This window comes from Podarcis raffonei, chromosome 6, assembly GCF_027172205.1.
Source record: "Podarcis raffonei isolate rPodRaf1 chromosome 6, rPodRaf1.pri, whole genome shotgun sequence".
NCBI classification, from domain to species: domain Eukaryota; kingdom Metazoa; phylum Chordata; class Lepidosauria; order Squamata; family Lacertidae; genus Podarcis; species Podarcis raffonei.
Window position 1 is genome coordinate 846685 of NC_070607.1, and position 21921 is coordinate 868605.

A 21921-nucleotide genomic window follows, 5' to 3' on the forward strand; every position below is an offset into this window, starting at 1 on the left:
CATTATTCCAGATTCTAAGATGACTCAAGTAGTTGTGGGTGGGTGCTAAAGTGGAGAGACCCCACAGGAGCTCATACCATGGGTGGGGTGGCAGGCTGTAGTCTCCCAGCACCCTCTCCAAGTATCAGCTAGCCAAGAATGAACAGAACCACTTCCTTATGGCGCTTTCAGCTCCCAGTCTGGACATGGACATGTTTAGGGGAGCGTGATTGGAAGCACAGGGGGTGCCACAAGTATGATGGTGAATGGAAGGGAGGGAGGTGCTGAATTTTGGCATCGCACAAGATGCTGCTGAAATTTGATCACAAGGTCCACCACTGCAGGACATCACATCCAGAAGGAAACTCATCGAAAGCTCCTGAGGTCCAGGTAAATCAAGAAATTTCCTTTCTCCTGTACTGCCAGCAGATATCATCCATCCAGGTAGCCAAGGCACTTTGTGGCAAAACCAGACCAAAAGCACCAGGGCTGCATGAGGTGAACCAGAAAACGCCTCTCCTGTCCCACTGCCATGCAACCTGACTAGGACCAAGTGATAAGTGACCAAGGTTTTATCTGAAATTTTCTCTCTCTACTGGGTAAGGCTGTTAGGATTGCAACCCAGACCTCCCAACATCTGCATCTGCCTGAACTAAAGAGTGGTTGTGAACATGTGTAATAATAGTCCTCAATGTCAGCTGAGAGCTGCCAGGTAAAACTCTGCAGTTGCACTCATAAAAAGACCTGTAGCAGCAGCCCAGTGCATGGAGCTGGTGGCTGAGTCATCAGGAAAGAAGGCTGCAATCCTGGGTGCAAGAGGGTGTTGGCAAGCAGCAGGGAGAGAGAAGGGCTGTGGAACCGGCAGGCGGTTTTGCCGGGACTCGGAGCGGCTAGAGCCATCCCTCTGTCTTCTCCCACTGCAGCGGCTGCCTCACCAAGTCTTGGGACAGCTCTGGTCCTGTGATGCCCAATTGACATCCAGCTCAGTAGCTGTCTGGAGCTGTGTTAAATCCATTAGCTCCTGCAGGAAATAGAACTGAGGTAACGCTTTAATTTAGCGGCTCCTAGAAAAGGTTCAGGGGCTGGCCCAGGCCCGTCTCGCACTGCGAGCAAAGATGCAAGTTCTCTGTTTCCATCATAGGCAAACTCCATTCACTTTTTAAAAAAGTTTTATTGGGAATTCAAATAATGCAAAGAAAACATGGTTCATGTCTTTCAATAAATTTAAGCAAAGCCAACTTTCATTCCCCCCATCCCTTAGAGCCCTTCTTAACAGCATACAGACTATAGTAAGGACTTTAATCCTTTCACAATTAGTTGTTGTGTGCATTATATGTAAACTGGTGTTACCTGTTCCAGGTAAGCAACAGTCACAAGAAGTCTTGCAGAAGGTGACTTGAGATACACATCAGAAAACAGCCTGTGGGCTGATGGGGCTGAGTTCAGAAGTAACTTCAGAAGATGGAAATGAGTAGCTGAAGAGTCAAATGTTGCCGGGGCTAAGGGAGCCTTGCTCTCTCTCCCTTTTTCCCAGTAATTCAGCATAATTACATTTTCAAATAATATATCTCAAGGCCGTACTTCTCTGGAGCAAGGAAAGCATTGCCTTACATTCTACACCCTGATTTACAGCAACATACACAGGAGAATGCTAGAAGCGGCGGAGCCTCAGCCAGCCAGCCTCACAGAGTCAGACGAGCGCAGCTTCGGATGAAGCCACATTTAGAGCACTCCTTTTTTTTCCAGACAGCAGCATTTATAGCAGTAGTCTATTTTTAATATAGTATTGCACTTTTGGCTGGATCATTTCCAGGCAAATTGCAGCCTGATCCCTAGCAGCAGTCACTCCAGAGCACACACAGGCAGTGGTCGGGAGCAGCTTGGTGCCGCACCCTGAAGGAAATGGAGTTGGCAAGTCAGGCAGTGGCTGGGTTCCAGGACAAATCCTAAAAGTCAGGGCTTGCTGGACCATGAAGAGCTGCCGGTCTGGGGCAGGGTCATTTTCTGATGCCTGGGTTTGGGTGATGAACTGTAATTGAATTTCGTTTTCTTCCACCTGCTTCTGGGCACTTGAGCTGCTAGGTTTCCTTCTTCGTTCATGCAAGAACATGGTCACAGGATGGAAGAGGCTGGGGGGAAATCCCCTAGAGAGGATAGTGCACAAAGCAGAGGTCTAAGAACGGGGTTAACTCCCTCCCTCTCATCCTTCTGCTTAACCCTACCCTACCATGCAGTGGGGACAAGGAGCTCTGAGGGCTCTAAAGGGCAGGAGTGGTACACTGGTGCCATGGGACAATATCTTTTGCAACACCAACTTTGAATTGAAATCCATGGCTGCAAATGGTGGGGAGTAAACACAACCCACTGCTGACTACAAAACTGGCTTGGGGGCCCCTATATTCTGGGTACAAGGCTGCTTAGCCCACATGAAAGCCAGGGACCAGCACTATCTCAGCGGGTGTGGAGAGCGGAGCAGGACCTCCTCCCTCTCTAAGCTGGTGATAGTCTGGATTTGAAAGGCAATAAGGCATTTGTGCAGCAGGTTGGAGGTTAAAGGCGCTCCCCGACAGTCTGGAGAAGAGGCAGCGTTTCTCTTCCTTGGAGTAGCAGAAAAAGAAGCAGCACACAAGTGACAAACTGGTCTTAGGACTTTCTCAGCTGCTGTTCCTCACAGTTCTTTCCCAGCTTCTATGATTATCTTGGAGAATTTGCTGGCCTAGAGCAGGCAGGGAGGGTGGTAAACTGAACAAAAGCCCTTGAAAGTAGGAAAAAGTCTGAGTGTTTCTCTCTCCATTATGGGGATGCCTTTTTTCAAGAACATGAGCCTGGGGGTGGTGACCCTGTGACCCAGGGGCCAACACCTGTGTGGGTAGTTAAGAAGTGTGAAAGGGTTTGTAGCCTTGCACAAGAAAGAGGGACAGCAGTGGAGTAAGGCCTTCGGAGCAAGCCCTGTGGTGCTCAACGGCAATGCCACCACAACTTGTGGGCCAAGTGAACTCTGGCCCAGCCAGGCCTGCATTCCTCTGTAGCCTCCTGGCTCACCTGTATCATTGTGCAGGTAAGTGGGCGTGGACTTACCTCCAGGTTCATCCTTGCTTTCCTCAGCACATCGTATGTCCTTGTCACTGTAAGCAAAGTAACAATCAGGCTTGTCTCTGAACATTTCCTCCCTGACCCCTTCATCGCTTTTCCTTCATTGCCCAGGCAACTTGTGAGATTTCCCTTCGTGCAGTAGAGGGCAGTGGGGGGCCGGCCAGCTACGCAGAGGCCCAATGTGCCTTGCTGCTTTTGGCAGCAGTGCTGTAAGTCAAAGAACCCAGGGCTGTGGGGAGCAGAGCCCAGTGCCCTGATGGGGATGCATGCACCTGTATGTGCTCTGCATGCGTGTGCATGTGAGAATGCACAGGACAGTAGCCAGCCCACTGCTAGGATACAGCCCCAAGTCAAAGAAAACAATGTCTGTGGCATGTAATAACAATAGCTTATGCAGTGGGGCTGGGAAGACTTTATCAAACATACCATTAGAACTAGGCAGGCATTTGAGTCAAGGCACTCCCTGAGCACCTCTGCTCTGATTACTGGGAACAGAATTGAGGCCGGCACACAGCCCAGGAGCAGGCACCTCTGCTCCCTCTGCCCCATGACAAGCACCCAGATGTGGGAGGCTGTGGAGGAAAAGGCCCTCCAGACTTCTCGAGTCTTTGATTGTAATTTCCTGAACCCCCCCAAGTACTTCTGAGGCAAAAAGGAGGGCAATCACCCATTCCTATTTTTAATTACAAGGGTGTAAACTTGTAGTTTTCTTCCTCTCCACTCCCTTCCTGCCCCAAAACAAGACCCAGCATTGTTTTCTGGTTGCTGTGGATTCAGCTGCAAAGAGGGCAGGAGGACCCTAAGCCTTGCCCGCTCTGGATCTGTAGGCTGGATGAATGCCTTGAGGGCTGCACGGCCAAGCCACCCACCCCTGCCCAACCAACCATCTCACAGCTGGGAGGCAGCTCACAGTGGCTAAGGAGGACGCTCTCCATGCTCTCCTTCCCACGGCCGGCAGTCCGCAGGCGACTCTCTGGCTCAGCTAGTCTGGCTCTGAGCTCCTGGATCTCCTCCTTCCGAGATGGCTCCTGAGAAAGAAGCTGGTTATTATTTTCTATGGCATCTCCAAGAGTGACGCAGTCCAACCATGAAACAGAACGAGCTATGGACTCCTGCAGGTAAAAGAATGTGCTGCACCTCTTCAAGCAACATATGAGTAAAAGACATTTTATAATTCTTCACTTTTCAAAAGTAAAACAGCATTGTAGTTCATGCGTTGGTAACCTCTAGGACAGACTACTGCAATGCGCTCTCTGTGGGGCTACCCTTGGGTCTGGTTTGGAAGCTCCAGCTGGGGCAGAAGGTGGGAGCCAGACTGTTGGCGGAAGCTTCTGACTGAGGACAGGTCACACCATTGTTAAAACTGCTGCTCTGGCTGCCCACCTGCTACCGAGGCAGGTTCAATATCCTTGTATTGATTTACAAAGCCCTGAACAATTTAGGTCCAGCCTACCTCAGGGGACACCTGAACCCTTATAGTCCAGCTCGATCACTGAGATCATCTGCAGAAGTGTCTCTTGTCATTTCCTGAGTTGGTGAGGCTCATTTGGAAACAATGAAAAGTTGAGCGTTTAGGATCATCTGCCCAGTCCTGAGGAACTCCCTGCCAATAGAGATTCAGCAGGCATCTCCTGTGCCAACCTTTAAATGCCTGCTGAAACCATTTCTGTTTCATTAGGTCTATGCGGGCAATTTAGAGTACTTTCCCCAAATGGTCTGATGATGTTTGCTTAATTTTTTATTTTATTTTTTGCTTTTAACTTGTTTTTAACATTCTATTATTTTATTGTCTGGTTTTATGTTTTTATATTCTTGTAAACAAACCTCTGTGATATATTTTTATGATACAGTGGTATATAAACGCGATTTTCTTTGCTGAATTGAATAGTCTAGTCCATTCTAGCACTCATTCTGTTGCACATATAAATCAGCCCTAAGAGACTAAGTTAGGAATGCCTGCAGCATGACACAAAACTACTTGGGATGCCACTTCCTAAGAGCAGAGTCTCTCTCTCTCTCTCTCTCTCTCTCTCTCTCTCTCTCTCTCTGCACCACATAGAATACGCCGCCCTTTCTTATGTCTCCATCGTCCCCTTTCCAACACACCCACATGCAAAACAAAACACCCGGCTGCATGAGGCAGACAGCGCACAAGGAAGATCTCTGTCACATGGCATTCAAGGAATTTTGCTCCTAAAGGAAAGGATGGGAAGAGGAAGCGTCTCCCTGCTGCCTGTCATACTTGTGCAGAGATGTGAGGGCCGGGAAGGGTTGCTCTCCAGAACGTTGCCAGGAGCAAAGCGGACTTCTCCAGGATCTGGTGCAAAGAACTCATGTTGGCAAGCAGTTGCCTGATCCTTTCTTGGCAGAAGATCTACAGCAGCAGAGAGAAGAAACTTTTATCAAGAGAGTCTCTTGCACAACCTCAGCCACTCTGACGCCCCTGTTTAACTTTTGCATACTCTCAAACATTCCTCAGATGAAAATAGGGGAGATTTCTCACGACCTGACAACTGGCCCTCCTTGACCCGCCCCCATTTTTTGCATCCCCCGCCCTGCAGAGCATTTCCTGTCAGAAGAATGGTGAGGGCCACCAGCATCACCCCAACGGGGCATGGCCCCCCCCCCCGTCCCGAGAAAACCCCTCAATCCAGATCTTATTTTATTGGTAGACTTACAAAAAGAAAAGCACACACCAATCAATAAATTTTAGGAAGCAGCAAGATTAAACACAGACACATAAAGCATTAAAAAATCAAGACTCCTTGTGCTCTGCTCCCACTTTCTTCCTGCCCTCTCCCTGCCCCGGGAGCCTCCTCCTCCTTGGCTGCCCTTCAGCAGCCACTACAAGCTGCCCAAGGGAGGAGGCCAGCAGTGGCAGCCATTGAAAGGCCATGAAGAGGGACAAGAACCAGCTCACCCTCCTCGCTGAGCGTGGGGGCAATAGCACTGGCGGGCAAAATAGGCATATTCTGGGATCAAATCAGAAGCTGGGATGGTTTTTTAATTCTGGGACTGTAATTCTGGAGAGTATGCATTTGGTGGTCCTCAAGCTGTCTCAGTAAGTCCTCCCAGGAGCACCTCTGTCCTAACATGAGGGAGCAGCCTTTCTTCTCCCCATGGCCCAGGTGGGCTGGAAAGATACCCTGTGATAACTGTTGCAGTCCCAACAACCTGTGGCCATTCCTGGGCCTCGCAGTCTCGTGATGGTGTGGCTGAGAAAGATCATGTGGCTCCGGAGGAGTTTATATTTTCTGCATCTTCCCACTTTACCTTGGATTGCTGTAGTTCTTGGCCAGGATGCAGGAGAGAGGCCATTTTGTGGATCAGAGTCTTGCCTTCCAGAATCTGTTTCTTAAGGGTGCTGTAGTCCTTGAGGTGGCTGATCACATGGGACCCCTGGCTGCTGATATCGTCTAACAGCACCGGCTTCTCCTGCTTCTGTGTCCCTGAAAGCAAAGCACCAGACTGGAACCTAATTGGGTCAGCACCTCTTTGGAGTTCAGATCACACAGGCTTTGCTCTCTTCAGCTACAAGCAGATGCAGGACTGGCTCACCTATGAGGTGGGGGGAGGCAGCCACTTCAGGCAGCAAAAGCACAAGAGCTGTTGCCCTCGTGGTCATACTGCCCCACCCACCACCACCAGTGGAGAAGCAGCGCCGACTTCTGGCAAGATTGCATGAGATCTTGCTAAAACTTAGTGAGAGTTGGGTGAAATATCAAGATCTGCAATTTCTGGCTATTGCCTTGACCTGCATCCACACAGAGAGATGCTGATCTCACGTGAGCTTCATCCCAAGGTGTGACTTTCCTTGCATGTGTGGAGAGAATTAGAATCATAGAATGATAGAATCAGAGAGTTGGAAGAGACCACAAGGGCCATCGAGTCCAACCCCCTGCCAAGCAGGAAACACCACCAGAGCACTCCTGACATACGGTTGTCAAGCCTCTGCTTAAAGACCTCCAAAGAAGGAGACTCCACCACACTCCTTGGTAGCAAATTCCACTGTCGAACAGCTCTTACTGTCAGGAAGTTCTTCCTAATGTTTAGGTGGAATCTTCTTTCTTGTAGTTTGGATCCATTGCTCCGTGTCCGCTTCTCTGGAGCAGCAGAAAACAACCTTTCTCCCTCCTCTATGTGACATCCTTTTATATATTTGAACATGGCTATCATATCACCCCTTAACCTCCTCTTCTCCAGGCTAAACATGCCCAGCTCCCTTAGCCGTTCCTCATAAGGCATCGTTTCCAGGCCTTTGACCATTTTGGTTGCCCTCCTCTGGACATGTTCCAGTTTGTCAGTGTCCTTCTTGAACTGTGGTGCCCAGAACTGGACACAGTACTCCAGGTGAGGTCTGACCAGAGCAGAATACAGTGGCACTATTACTTCCCTTGATCTAGATGCTATACTCCTATTGATGCAGCCCAGAATTGCACTGGCTTTTTTAGCTGCCGCGTCACACTGTTGGCTCATGTCAAGTTTGTGGTCAACCAAGACTCCTAGATCCTTTTCACATGTACTGCTCTCAAGCCAGGTGTCACCCATCTTGGGTTTAGTGAAAATTCCAGGGAGGATCAAGGAAGACATCCACCCTAAAATAATCCACTGATGGTGTCGGCTGCTCTGTTTAGGTATATTAGTTGTCAGCTTTTGAGTTGCCAACTCAAAAGGTATATGAGGAAAGACTTAGTTGATTTATCTAGCATATTTATCTACAGGTTCCATTGGTCTGCAGCTAATCTTTTGAAAAGTCGCCCTTTTATGTCCATTTCCTAATCTTTTGGGAAGTTGCAATACTTTATGATCATTATTATTGTAATCTTCTGACTATGCTAGACTTCTCACCCAATATTACACAATATTCTCATCCAATACCTGCTCTGATACTGCACAACCCATCAAGCAATACTGTTCATAATGTATTGCAACTTCCCAAAAGATTAGGGAATAAATACATGCTTAATTAATTTCAGTCTGGTCATGATGGGAACAGGATCAAAGAGTCACACGAATCTTGAGGAGGAAGAGGAATGATACAAGAGTCATAAGGCAAATTACTCAAGCCAGCATTCTGTCAGCATCTAGGAGTGAAGGGAATTGCTAGTTCATTATTATGTTTTTACAGATACAAGCAAAAAAATTAGTACCAAACAACACTGAGTTTATCTTAAAGATAAACCATGGATGGGGAACCTGTGGCTCTCCTGCTATTGCTGGACTCTCCTCCACCCTGATCCACCTGACCAGCGGTCAAAGGGTCTTCCATGTACTGCAGAATGTGAGGCAGAAGCAGCGGCCAGCTTTAACACCCCCCCATTCAGCAGGCATTCCTAGGCTCATGAGATTCATCATGTTGTTCTTTTTCATTACTTAATGATGTTGAACTGAATGTTTTGTTGATAGCTTCTCTGTTTTTACAGATATATTTGTATTTTTTGCTTAAATGTTGCATATGCATTCTTTTTTAATTATCTCACTGTGCTTTATGTAAAATGCTTACAGATTCTGCATATTAAGGGGTAAAAGGTAAAGGTAAAGGTACCCATGCCCGTACGGGCCAGTCTTGACAGACTCTGGGGTTGTGCGCCCATCTCACTTAAGAGGCCAGCGCTGTCCGGAGACACTTCCGGGTCACGTGGCCAGCGTGACAAAGCTGCATCTGGCGAGCCAGCGCAGCACACGGAAACGCCGTTTACCTTCCCGCCAGTAAGCGGTCCCTATTTATCTACTTGCACCCGGGGGTGCTTTCAAACTGCTAGGTTGGCAGGCGCTGGGACCGAGCAACGGGAGCGCACCCCGCCGCGGGGATTCGAACTGCCGACCTTTCAATCGGCAAGCCCTAGGCGCTGAGGCTTTTACCCACAGCGCCACCTGCGTCCCATACCCATACCCATTAAGGGGTATACATGTATTAATGGTGGTGGTGGTGAACAAAGTAAGTGGGGAACCCTATGGCCCCTGTGAAGACTTCCTAGGAGCTCCGGGATAGATCTGTTCCACTCCGGACTTCCCAGAGGCAGATCCAATGTCCTGCCCTCTCGGCCTCCACCTGCTTCTCCAGTGCCCAGGCCCAACCAGCCAGCACCCCCAGGAGCATTCCAGGGGTGTCCCAGGAAGCAGCTTAGTACCCACCTGAGGCCACCTTCAACTGCGGGCCACACAGCAACTTATAGACCTGTAATTCAGCCTGCAGGGTCTGGAAGTGCAGCTGGTTTTGCTCGCACTGCTGCTGAAGCAGAGCCACTCTGTGTTGAAGCCTGAAAGGAGAACCCCAAGAAATGAATGGAAGTTGGCCATCTCTGGCTGGGAAGTCAGATGTCTCTGCAAGGCCCATCCTGAAGGGACAAGCAGAAGCAGAAAGCCTAAAGGCAGCTTCATCAGAGTTCCTCCTTCTTCTTCCCTTTCCCAACTCGGGGGGGGGGGGGAATCAAAGCCCATTCACCCTCCTTTTGGGTTCTCTTCCTGCAAAAGTTCTTTCCTTCCTCCAACTGTAGTGTTTTGGGGTTTTATTTTTCAAACAATGTCTGATGTTTTCTGGAAGGCTAGTCTTATTAATCTTACAGTAAAACTAATGAAGCAGATTTCACCAAGTTAAAAACTAATTTATTCTGGCCATAAACTTTTGTGGACTGGAGTGATGAAATGTTCAGATGAAATGGATTGCAGTCCAGGACAGCCTATGCCACACTAAACCTGTTAGTCTTTGCTGTGGAGATGCCTGCCGTTGTAGGGATCCTTGCGAATGGCTCTGAGGCCATCTCCGAGAAAGCCCGTCCCTCCACCCCAATTCCTAGTCATCCAGCCTCCACACCTGACAGCCCCCATCTCCATAAGACTTTGAGGGCAAGGAGATGCTCCATCTCCTTGACTTCTGCCATTCTGTTTGGCCTACCTGGAATTGTTCTTCTGCAGAGCCAGAAACTCCTCCTGGAGGTGCACAAAGTCTTGCTGCTTGCCTCGGATTTCTTCCTGTAGCCGCTGCTGCTCAGCTCGCTGCTGGTGCAGCTCCATCTCGCCGTCATGCAGTTTTGAGTGGGATGCCAGCAGAGCTTCCTGCAGCTGCTCCAGCTCTGGGGATGGGAGAGAGTCAGGGGTGCTTTTATCTTACTAAAGAGTCCTCAAACAGAATGCAACTACACTGCCATTATTTCTTTGATTAAAATAAAAATGTTAGTGCCTTTTCACATGTGACCATCAGAATCTCCAGCTGCTGTAGAAGGGAGGTTGGCCTTGACATGGAAAGGCCAGCTGTCCAAGCTGAGCTTTGATCTCCATCTCCTGCCAGCCTCAGAGCTTCTCCCTCCCCATATGGCACACAGACTGGCAGAAGGGAAATGACTTTGAAGGGTCTGCTTTCTGGGAGGCAACCTGGACTTCAGTTCTTTCCATTCGTCATCCAGGTACACCAGAAGACAGGGGAGGGGAGAGATCCCTTGCACTCTGAATGGCTGGATGCAAGGAAGGAAAAGTGAGGGGCATTTCGTACGAGCATTTTGTACTTGAGTACGATTTGAAAGCATGAAATATACAGAGAGCCCCTTATAGCTTTTCCACTTGAAGCGGAATTAAACAGAACTTTAACATACTGCTATTTTACCCAATAACACTCTTCTGCATTTCCAAGATTATTCTGTAATGTCTAGTTACTCATGGTCCCATTCAGGAAAGATCCCTTCTAAATTAAAGTCTTCCTGTATAATGCCTTCAGTCAATTTTATTGCTTCCTCTGGATCCCAGCTGAGGGGGTGTGTGAGAGCACTTTGGGGTTGAGTGCCATCTGTGGCAGATCTCTCCCTGAGGAGAGGGTGAGGATGCCTTTCCTCTTACCATGACTTTTTGGCACCAGGGACAGGCGTTTTTCCAGTTGCTCCCGCAGGTGATCATTGGCAGAGATGGACTCTTCTAGGCGCTGGCGGAGAATCTGGATCTCAGAAAGGTGTTCCTCCAGCAGACCACCAGCTGTGCTCAAGCAGCAAGGAAGGGCACAGATGCAAGAGAGATGAGAGCCAAGGTAGGATGTGCCGAAAGTAATTCTGAAGCTCTGGGAATTTCCTGGCATAGGAAGGAGACCTGACCTGTGCAAGCTACTATCATCCTCAAATTTATAACCTGGCATGAAAAGGTGGAACCACACATCCTGTTCTACAAGAGCAATATTAAGGCAAAGGTAAAAGGTAAATGACCCCTGGATGGTTAAGTCCAGGCAAAGGTGACTATGGGGTGCAGCGCTCATCTCACTTTCAGGCCAAGGGAGCCGGTGTTTGTCCGCAGACAGCTTTCTGGGTCATGTGGCCAGCATGACTAAACTGCTTCCATCACAACGGGACACCATGACAGAAGCCAGCGAGTGCACAGAAATGCTGTTTACCTTCCTGCCGCAGCAGTACCTATTTATCTACTTGCACTGGCATGCTTTTGAATTGCTAGGTTGGCAGGAGCTGGGACAGAGCAACAGGAGCTCACCCCGTCATGGGGATTCGAACCGCTGACCTTCTGATTTGCAAGCCCAAGGGGCTCAGTGGCTTAGACCACAGCGCCACCTGCGTAATATCAGTAATAGTAAGAGATGCTGGTGAATCTCACCAGACCTAGGCCCGGAAATGCCCATTGATCCAGAGCAGGATGTCACTCATGATCCAAGGAATACTCAGTGGTTTCTTACACTGGAACCATGCAATCAAAGAAGGCTGGTAAGGATGGTTCTCATGACTCATGCAATGAAGAGGACAGGACCGCAGGGTTTACCTGAGAGCTTCTGGCTAGAAAGTGTTGCTAAAGAACATGATGGCAGGATTCCAGAGACACATCTCTCCTGTGGCTCTCTGAAGTTCAGGCGCATACAAGAGGGGGGGTTGCTCTCCCCCCCCCACCCCTCAGATTTCCTGTTCCATTCAGCAGAGTTTTGCATGGGAAGCAACTGACCCACACGAGGGCAGGCCTGGAGGCAGGGCTTGGAAGAGGCAGCAGGGAAGCCCGTGGAAAGGCAGCCAGCCGGTGGCCCTGACTTCACAGGAGGTAGAGCTGGCAGCTGCACACCTAGGCAAAGGGGACAGCAGAAAGTCAGAAAGAGGAGGGCAGGACACCATGCTCACTTTTATGTGACACTGCAAGCTTTCCATGGGAGTGGGGACGGCTGCGGCTCTCTACTCCATTCAGCCAACTTCCCCACTTTCTCCCTACAGCACGTGTCCAGGTATTTGGCATCTGAAAACCAGAACACAACTCTTTATTGGGTGCAATTCTAGAGAGAAAAATTCGGCACCTGCTTCTTGCTGGTGGAAGATTTGTTAGTATTCAGGAAAAATTCTGCTGTCTATAAAACCAGTCTGGGTTTTCTAGGCTACGACAGTGTTTAAGGGCAAAGAAAAGCAGATGCAATGCAGAGTGAAATAAAACAACATGACAGCTAGTAAGTGCAATAAATAACAACAACACATTGTTTCTTGATATGGTCCGCAAGTCCTTTCAGCTGTCAAGTTGCCAACAATAAGAAAGACTCAGAAAGCAAGGCAACTCAAACCACACTAGATGTAACATGGGAGATCTGTAATCAGAATCTCCTGTGGGAGATATAGATACACACAGAGAGAGATAGAAAGGGAGGGAGCTATGGGTGCTCAGCTCACACTGGGGATCAGGGAAGGGGGCTGACCCCTTTCTCCTCAATGTTCTCCTGATTAAAATCCTTCCAGAAGCTGGGGAGGGATGGGGAGAAATTGTTCTAATTTGGAATATTGTGGGTGGGGTGGGGTAGGGAGGATTACCTGCTAAAATTCCCGGTCTGATCTGGATCCTCTGAGATTAAAGATTAATTTAAAATACACACAGAGGGAGAAGATCCTAACTGGGGATCTATTGTGTGATGATGTGGCATCTCTGTTCCTCACTGTGGCCCAGAAATAAAGGTTGGCTGAGGGAAGCAAAGATGTTGAAGGATGACTGTATTTGGTTCTCATATTGTTTGAGAAGTGTGAATTCAGTGGCTTCACCTTTAAATGCAAACTGAATCTAATTTCCCCCTCAACCCTGCTCTCGGCAGTGAGCACAGTCCGCCCTACAGTGTCAGTGTCCATTGCCTTTCTGGAACCCTCAAAATACCAGCCCCGAATGAACATACAAAAGTTGGTCTGCAATGGCCTCTGCTATCCTAGGAGGTGGTTAGTTTCCCTTCTCTAAAAGGTGAAGTCAGGCCATGCAGAGATGGTTGTTCACCAAGCCATGCAAGCCATGCAAGCCATGTGGGAGGTTGGAGAGGGAGGCCAAGTGCTCACTTTCTCCCAGCTGATTCTGCAGCATCTGCAGCTCCTGCTGTGCCTCAGCCAGGGAGAAAACTGGCGCCCTGCAGCAGCCAAGGAGTGGAGCCGGGGCTGAAGGAGAAGGCCCCAAAGGCAGGAAGGAGCAGGGCCTGGAGGCAAATGAAACCAAACCAGCTGGCTTGGACAAAGAGTCTGGATGGAACCCTAGGCACAGAATGAGAGAGAGAGAGAGAGAGAGAAGGTTAAGAGGGTGAGGTGACAGACAAACATATGAACCAAGTCGGCTCTTCTCCAAAGATGCTGGCTGCAGCTTGGAGGACACAATATCGCCTCTTCAGCGAGTGCTCAAGAAGTCTGCTCAGCGAGAATGACTGATTCCACGAAAGAGCATCTCTCCCCTCCCAGCTATGTGGATAGTTTAGAACTTTCCCTAAAATGATCTGTCCATAAATGGGATGAGGCAGAGTAGTTTTTGTGCACAGGATGGGCATACGCTGATCTATCCATCCCCACTTGACCTTGTGGCTTTGGTGGCTAAGGGTCCTTCTTACCAGCTCCATCTGGTTGGTCAGCTGTGGGCTTTCCAGGAGAGACACAGCATGATTGTGATTATTTATGCTCTGATAACCTCTGGGTCAGGGACGCAGGTGGTGCTGTGGTCTAAACCACTGATTGCCGATTGGAAGGTCGGCAGTTCGAATCCCTGCAACGGGGTGAGCTCTCATTGCTTGGTCCCAGCTCCTGCCAACTTAGCAGTTTGAAAGCATGAAGTGCAAGTAGATAAATAGGTACCGCTCCAGCGGGAAGGTAAATGGCATTTCTGTGTGCTGCTCTGGTTTCGCTAGAAGCGGCTTAGTCCTGCTGGCCACATGACCCAGAAAAACTGTCTGCGGACAAACGTTGGCTCCCTTGGCCAGTCAAGCGAGATGAGCGCCACAACCCCAGAGTCATTTGCGACTGGACTTAACTGTCAGGGGTCCTTTACCTTTACCCTCTGTATGTTATGTGTTATACATGGGGCTGCCCTTGAAGACAGTTTGAAAATGGCAACTAGCGCAGAATTCTGCTATTAGGATTCTGAGCGGTTTTCCTAGATGCAGCCATATTGTGCCTGTTCTGAAGTCATGACATTGGCTCTCTGCTGGTTCCCAGGAAATTTTGACTGGGCCTACACCCCCAATGAAACACCTCTATAAAATAATATTTGTTGGGAAGAAAAATAAACATATACAAAGATGTGGTGAAACTGGAAATATTCTCCCTCCTCACCAAAGGACTGGTTCAGAAAAAAGGTGCAGGATGGCAGGCAGCCCAGCTGAGGGAAAGCTGTTGTTGATGATGTCAAGGGTTAAGTTCTAAAAATAAGCAGTATAGGAATTCAAGCCATCTGGAAATCATTCTCTTCCATGGGAGTTTCCCCCACAAGTTGAAGATGCAGGGAAAAGGTTGTGGCTACATTTTGTCTTCAATATTACGACACATCTAAAGGCAGTGAGGCTTGAGCTGGAAACGCCTGGGTCATAAGGAGCCCCAAGGGCAGGAGGTGAATGAGATGCTTTAGCCCCTTGACAATTAAGATCCCTGAATATTCTTTACTGTACCCTCCTTTGCTCCTAACACGTCTATGTTGCATGTTGATCTTCATAACATCAATTAAGTTATAACTAAAGGTCCACACATGCCGACAATTTGCCCACCGTTCCTCTCTGCTTTATGTGGTCCACCATACCTCTGCAAGGCTGCTGGGTGGCCTGCGAAGGAGACAGAAGGCGGCTCCTTGGGATGGGCTCCGCTGGAGCAGCAGGAGATGTGGCTGCAGCAGGTGGGGGAGATGGCTGCACAGAAGATTTGCTGGAATAACAGTCTAAAAGAAGCCACAAAGAGAGGATGGGAAATGCTTTTGCATGTGGAGAGTATCATGGCTAAACTCTGGGGGCAAAGGAGCCCTGATCATATGACAATGGACGAGACAAGAGGGAGAGGAAATGTGGACAGTGATAATAATTTGTTTGTTTTTTTTTGGCTAAATTTATACCCTACACATTAAGAAAACATGGTGCTCTCAAAGTGGCTCATATTAAGTGAGAAGAGACAAAATAAAAGCAGTCGTACAACCATCGCATTAAAAGTATAGCAAGCATCTGAACTGCAGGTATGATCTGCCTCCCACCTTCAGAAATGGTATTCAAATGCAACCAAGGCATATTCCCATATACACAGCAGTGGTGCAGACCTCCCAAGCCCTTGGGTGCCCCGTGAGGACCAGGTAGTTTGGTGATCTGAGCCTTCTTCTAACCTCACACCAGCTGAATAACTGGCGGAGGAGTGGATACACACATTCAGAATATCTCACTTGCAAATCTAAATTGCTTTTAGACTCGTGCGGTGTGTGTGTGTGTCTTTGGTTTTGTGAATTCCTTGGGAACTTGGAAATGTCTGAACAAAACAACGTTCACCAGACTTAGCATTATGTAACATGGATTGTCTGTGGTTCAACCTAAATCTTGTGCCTTGTTCTGAATATGTTTTCTCTTCTCCTATTACTAACTGGAGGCATGTATTCAGTCCTTTTCTACAATGCTCTCCATCCTGCACCCCACCATACCTGTAATTCGGGTGTTATTCCTTTATAAAAGCAAGCAATCCCATTGTGTGGATATCTACTTGTTCACCTCTCACAAGCCCTTCATTCCAAACGGTTTGGCAACCTTTTGCAATCTCTGACACATGAACCCCACTGTGGGTTTAGTTTTTAGCAAGACTGTGCATATATCTGTGCATGGAAGCCCCCTAGGAGCAGCTCCCACCCTGTGGAGAAAGTCTGCAATGGAGCTTTTCCAAGTGTGAGCAAGAGCCTTAGAGAGGCTGTCTTGGGAGAGAAGGGACTACTGGACAGGCCTGTTCTGTTCTGTTCTCTCCCACTTGCACCTTCGTGTAGAACTGGAGCAACTAGGATCCAGTCTCCGTTCCAGGTTCCCTGCTGCGTTGTCCTTGGAGGTCTCTGCACCTGGCACAATTTATGCTACTCAGCAGTCCTGGAGAGAGAGCATTCCTCCGGCAGGTCTTTCAGACTATACCTTTGTTTCGGAGGCTGTGGGGCTGGTTTTCACTAGGGTCCTCCTGGCAGAAAACACGCTCGCTGCCCTCATCCATGTCAGAGCAGCCGTCCAGGCCGTCTGAGAGAAAGGAAGTGCTGCTGCCAGAACGGGGCGATTCAGAGATGGTGCGGCTGCTGGAAGGGGTCACTGAGCGCAGGTGGAGCTTCGCCTGGAGACTCTGGATGGTTTGCTCCTTCTCCTGGAGCTCCTTGCTCAGTCTGGGGAGGGACAAAGTATTTCCACAGAGAGACTTCCCACCTCCCCAAAGAAGACACATCACCGGGGGGGGGGGGCGGGCAGGGCTCTCTGCCCTTTTAGTGGCTGCGCAGAACAAGGAATCTGAGCAGGTGAAATTGTTTCACACAAATGTTAAAGGTGTCTTCTTGTCACCTTAACATCATGCCGATCTCTTTCTTGTCCTCTGTGCCAACCAGCAAACTCACAAAGTCTACTTGTGGCACAAATTCTCCCTTGGAGAGAACTTATTACAGGACACGACATGCGTTGGCTACAAAGGATCCCACACTGCTAAGGGCCACCGGTTGCTGTATGAGGTGTCCCAGCCCTGAGCTAGAGGACCAGGCATCCCACTTCTAACACCAAATTGTTATGGAAATACTGGGGTTCAATACTGGGGTTCAGCCTGGAGTCTCCAGAGGCTAGTAAAGCAGGATGTCTTTATTAAAAGCATTGTAATGTGGCATGACCCAAGCGAGGGAGTGACACACACTTTTCAAGTAAAAAGGAAGCAGAGGGGTAGTTATGCCCAAAGGGAGGACAGAAAATGGATACAGAAGTCCATTGACTAAGTGAAGAGCTGTATCACTCTGCCAAGTGGCAAAAATTTACCATACATAAGATGTGCAGTAAAACGGATGTGTAGACGTACCAAATTTGAAGTAAGTAATGTCAAAATAAGCCTGCAGCTAGGAATCTACTACAGTTACCTCAGAGTAAGCAGTTCATGACTAGATTTGTCCTCCATTTTTAGGTCATTCCCTGAAACAGAATTCAGAGGAACAGGGTTAGTCCATGATTTTGCAGTCCCCCTACTTTTTCTCCCTCTCCCTCTCTCTAATAGGGGACAAAACAGGAAGTCATGAGAAAAATGTGGGTTCTATACTGAGAAAAACTGATGTCACGCCAAAGTCTCCAACAAGACCCTGCCCTTAAAAAAAAAAAGCTTCTTAAAAACCTTGCCTATATGGTTTTCAGACTTTTTCACAGACAATGTTAGGAAAGCCTAATTGTAAAACCTGTCTCAGTCAAAGATTCAATAAAGCATGAACACACTGTCTCTGGGCCTTAGCACTCAAGCTGTATGGTGGGAATAACTGCTTGTTGGAGAGAAGCAAAAACATTTCCTTCTCTTGAGCTTGTCGCTAGTGAACATATTACTTTAAACCACACGAGGGAACTGTTTGTCTAGTGATCAAGCCAACACTCATGGGTCTAAGTTAACTCCACCTGCAAAAGCTGAACCACTTTAGTCTGTTCTCTCTCCCAACTTGTTGAGACAAAACGTCTGCTATGTTCTCTTTCTCCACTTGTCCTGTAAATAGTTTCTGCATGAATAAAGCCAGCAGATAGTTAAGTAGTGTTACAGAAGTTGGGCACCACTCCCACTCTCTGCTGAGTGGTTGCAAGATTCCCAGGAGTTCCAGGTGCTCACCCAGGGTTTGTGTTCCTTTGGAGGATTGAAGACACAGCGGAGACTGTCATAGCTTGGTCAGTTTAAGAGGGACTTTATCCCCACAGCAGAGCAGCACTGGAGTTCAAGGCATGTCTTCCAGCCAGCTCTGCGTCCAGCCTCCCAAAGATGGATCTCTGTCTATTCTCCCCTTCTTCTTCTTCTTCTTCTTCTTCTCAGTACACCCTGCTCTTTTCATGACACCTCAAACACCCCCCATCCCCATGGCAACCTCCGTCTGCCCAGGCCCAAGATGGGCCTTCAAGCCCTTTTGTCATGTTAACGCCTCTATCCCAGGTGAGGCCTTGGCTTGGAAGGAAGCTGAGCTTGTACTTCCCCACTGGCAGGGCTTTTTTTGCAGCTGGAACTTGCCGGAACTCAGTTCCAGCAGCTCTCAGGCGGGTGCCAGGGTCCCTATCTGCACCCCTACAAGCCCTCAAACTCAAAGTCTGTGAGAGCCGATGAAACTCACTTCTGTTCAGTTTGCTGGCCAGCCGCTCTGCCCACTGACTCCCTTGTGCCAGCTGTTCACGGAAGCTTTGGCCCAAGAAGTAATCAAAGTCAGTGCCTCTCAGGAGCTCCTCAAAGGACTTGATGGTGTCCTGGAAGTGTTGCTTCAGCAGGTGACACACCCCTCGTCCCTCCCGAATCACCTGGCGCAAATGGGAGAGCTCCCGAGCCTGAGCCTGGACCAACGAATTGTATTTTCTGCAGGAGAAGAGAGGACCGTGAGAGGCAAGGCTCCCCCCTCACCAAGTGAAGGAGGAACACTCAGCCCCCAGTGAGAAAAAAAGGCACCGGACTTTCGGGGGATGCCGTGGGGAAAAAGACACCTTGGAACGGATCCACAACTCTTGCTTGACTTTGCCAAATTAATTTCACAAGGTCAATGCTCTCCTCAGGGAGGTTATACACCTTTAGGTGCCAGGTGAGAACGCTCCTCTCCAACCAGGCCTTGGGCTGATTAACATCCGACACCCGTTTCCATGTCTTGTGGGAGGGGAAGAAGGCCTTAACGTTTTATGGGTTTTTTTGTTCCTGTTTATATTATGTATTTTGTGCTTTTATCTTGTAATTTTATCTTGTGAATGGCCCTGGGATCTGCAAATGAAGTGGTGTATAAAAATTTGAATAATGTTGATGATAATAATAATAATAATAGTACTAGTAATTATAATAATAAAATGTTGTTTGAATATTCTGCCATGCGGAAACGGCTCGTATATTCAATATACCAGAGGATATCCAGAAGACCAAGTGTATCTACAGAGCCTTTTAATGGGCTCCACCCCCTGGCCAAGGAGGAGCAAGAAGGCACTGGAGGGGCTGCCTTGGGAAGGTCCGTCTCTCCCAGGCCCAGCAGATCAGTCCCCCTTGCCCCCTGGAACTCTGCCTCAGTCCTACCCCATGGATGCTGCAGGCTTCAGCTCCTCGGCCAGCAGCCACTTGGGCTTGCTCTCTCCCAGATGAGCCTCCAGCAGGGACACCCTCTGGATGAGCCTGGCCAGGTCTCGGCTGGGCTGGAGGCTGGCGGGGCAGAAGGAGCCCAGGCTGTCTGAGTACCAGCCTTCATCTTCCTCCATCATGCTGTGCGAGGGGGAGCTGCCCAGGGCATAGCCTAGTTTCTGCTGGAGTGGGCGCTCGCCCCCAGAGCCATAGTCGCTCGTGGCAGATATGGAGCGCACACGACTCTGCAGGTTCTGGATGACTCTGTGCGAGCTCTGCAGCTGTAGCTGGAGGTCCTGCACTTGCTGGCGGAGAACGGCAGCATCGTCACATGGGCTGGGAGGGGAGCCCAGCATGTTCTTCCTAGGCTTCAACTCCTCATGGAACATATCATGTTCTTCACATTCTGGGGAAACAACTGAAAGGTGAGATATTAGGGCGGAGGGAGGGGACGACCAATATTGCCCTGCCAGGGGGTGCAAGTTGGCCCACAAGGCCATTTCCCCCAAGCCACGCCCACCAGCTGACATAATTGGGATTTTAAGATTTTGTTCCAACAGACTTTGAGATTGGTTCATTAAGAAACCAGGAAATGAGCCCCTGACAAAGGTATTTGGGGCTGCAAATCCCTTTTCTTGGCAGCTTCAAAATATATTTCTCTCTTTTTTTGTATGGCATGATACGTGTTACATCAGCTGATGGGGTTCAGTCCTGCTGGTGAAGCAGACCCCCTTCTTGCACCCCTAGGAGCTCACCTATCAGTCACCTGACATTATAATAATGTCAGATGATTCACAGGTAGTCAAGATTAGCGCACAGGGTGGAGGGAGATGAGGATCTGGTCCACCAGTCCGAAAAGGGTTTCCACCTGTGCATTAGGGTCCTTTCCACCAAACATTCACTCAGTATGGAGTTGCTGCAAACCCCAACTTCCTGGCAGCTGTTCCTGGACCACACTGTGGATTGAGAGCTCATGGGCTGCATTTACAATTTTTTAGATGTACGGCTAAAAATAACACAATGAACATATGAAATAGTCCCTAGACCAGTGGTTTTCAACCAGTTTGCTATGGCACCCTGGCCTCTGTCCCTCTTTCCTTCCCTCCCTCCCCTGAGACTCTCTTGCGTCTCTGCCCCCCAAAGGCTGGCACAGCTGTTTCTGGCAGCAGCTCTGCCTGCAAGCTCTGTAGGTGAATGGTGCCTCTGGGGCTGGCCGGGGGGTGCTGGTTGCCAGGAGCTGAGGCAGCCTTGGAGTACGCCAGCAAGGGGGTGAGGCAGCCCAGCCAGCCAGTCCACTAACCCTTCCTGTTGGAAATGGGCAGACAAGTGGGAGGCTGGGCAGGCAGGCAGGCGCTGCCCTGGCCTTCCTGGTGCTTGCTGTGTGCAAGGCTTGCCTGGGAGGTGAGTGCCTGGTGCCGAAGGGGAGCCTTTCCACCATGCAGGCCCTGCAGCGCCTGCTGCTGCCTCCCAAGGTGAGTAAGGGGCCACCGTCTTCCCAGGCAGTGTGAGGAAGCACCTCTCTTTTTGGCAGGGGGGCAGCTCAGAGACCGGGGCGATGGCAGAGGCTGCTCAGAGGACACCCAAGGAGAGGGGAGAGGGGAGAGGGGAGAGGGGAGGAGGCTGGGGGAACCCTCCATGAGAGAAGGTGTTCAAAAAAGGGTGAGAGGCTGCCAGCTCGGCAGACAAGGGGGGACATAACTGGGCTCCTGAGCCCCCCAGGGGTGCTGCAGAAAGAATGTAATTGCTCAAGGGAGCCGGGGACTCAGAAAGGTTGAAAACCTCTGCCCTAGATATATCCCACTTTTAGAACCACTCTGGCATCGGGAGGCCTTTGCTTTAACCCCCCCCTCGGTCACTTGTGGGGCAAGAGCTCAGCTGGAACTCCAAAAAGGCCTTGGGGACAGCAACAGCCAGCGGGGGCGGGGGGGCTTCCATGTTACCAGGACTGGTTGCCTCTTCTCGGTCAGCCTCGTTTTCACTTTTCCCGCAGGTCTCATAGCCCAGGTCCTGGAGATCCACTTGTATCTGCTTGGTGTCCTGCTGCACTGTGGGTTCACCTGTTACAAAGAAAGCCAAAGATACTAGCCTCTTGCCTTTGGCTGAAGGGCAAAGGCTACTAGAGAGCCTTGGGCACCTCTGCAAATTCCAGGACACAACCTCTCTGCCCCCCCTTATGGGAACATAATCCTGAGGGAAAGACTGAGGAAGAGAACAGCAGTTGCAGAGCCCCCACGAAACAGGGAGTCCCTTTCTTCCCTGCAGCCTTTGCACGTCATCCACAACACTTTCCTGTAGCATTTTTGGATTATTATCAATAATGGTGTGATTCTGGGTTAAATGGCTGCATCCCTTGAGA

The 21921-nt window shown here is 49.4% G+C and overlaps 1 protein-coding gene across 9 annotated transcripts in view; it reads right to left on the reverse strand.

Moving 5' to 3' along the window:
- Positions 1–1130: 1130 nt before the first annotated feature.
- The window catches only part of PDE4DIP (phosphodiesterase 4D interacting protein), a 103132-nt gene continuing 82341 nt past the window's right edge, over positions 1131–21921 (reverse strand). For 5 of the 9 annotated variants that reach the window (XM_053391057.1, XM_053391060.1, XM_053391056.1 and 2 more), the window contains 16 exons: positions 21506–21622; positions 19524–19971; positions 18592–18827; positions 17377–17428; positions 16409–16647; positions 15061–15195; positions 13347–13535; positions 11821–12111; positions 10903–11034; positions 9968–10145; positions 9208–9332; positions 6346–6521; positions 5315–5446; positions 3983–4100; positions 3058–3104; positions 1131–2123 (listed from right to left, as the gene is read on the reverse strand). In XM_053391057.1, the coding sequence (XP_053247032.1) occupies positions 2076–2123; positions 3058–3104; positions 3983–4100; positions 5315–5446; positions 6346–6521; positions 9208–9332; positions 9968–10145; positions 10903–11034; positions 11821–12111; positions 13347–13535; positions 15061–15195; positions 16409–16647; positions 17377–17428; positions 18592–18827; positions 19524–19971; positions 21506–21622 (2663 nt within the window). In that variant the 3' untranslated portion in view covers positions 1131–2075. The remainder of the gene's footprint in view (positions 2124–3057; positions 3105–3982; positions 4101–5314; positions 5447–6345; positions 6522–9207; positions 9333–9967; positions 10146–10902; positions 11035–11820; positions 12112–13346; positions 13536–15060; positions 15196–16408; positions 16648–17376; positions 17429–18591; positions 18828–19523; positions 19972–21505; positions 21623–21921) is intronic. The other 4 variants (XM_053391058.1, XM_053391059.1, XM_053391061.1 and 1 more) reach the window with 4 other exon arrangements.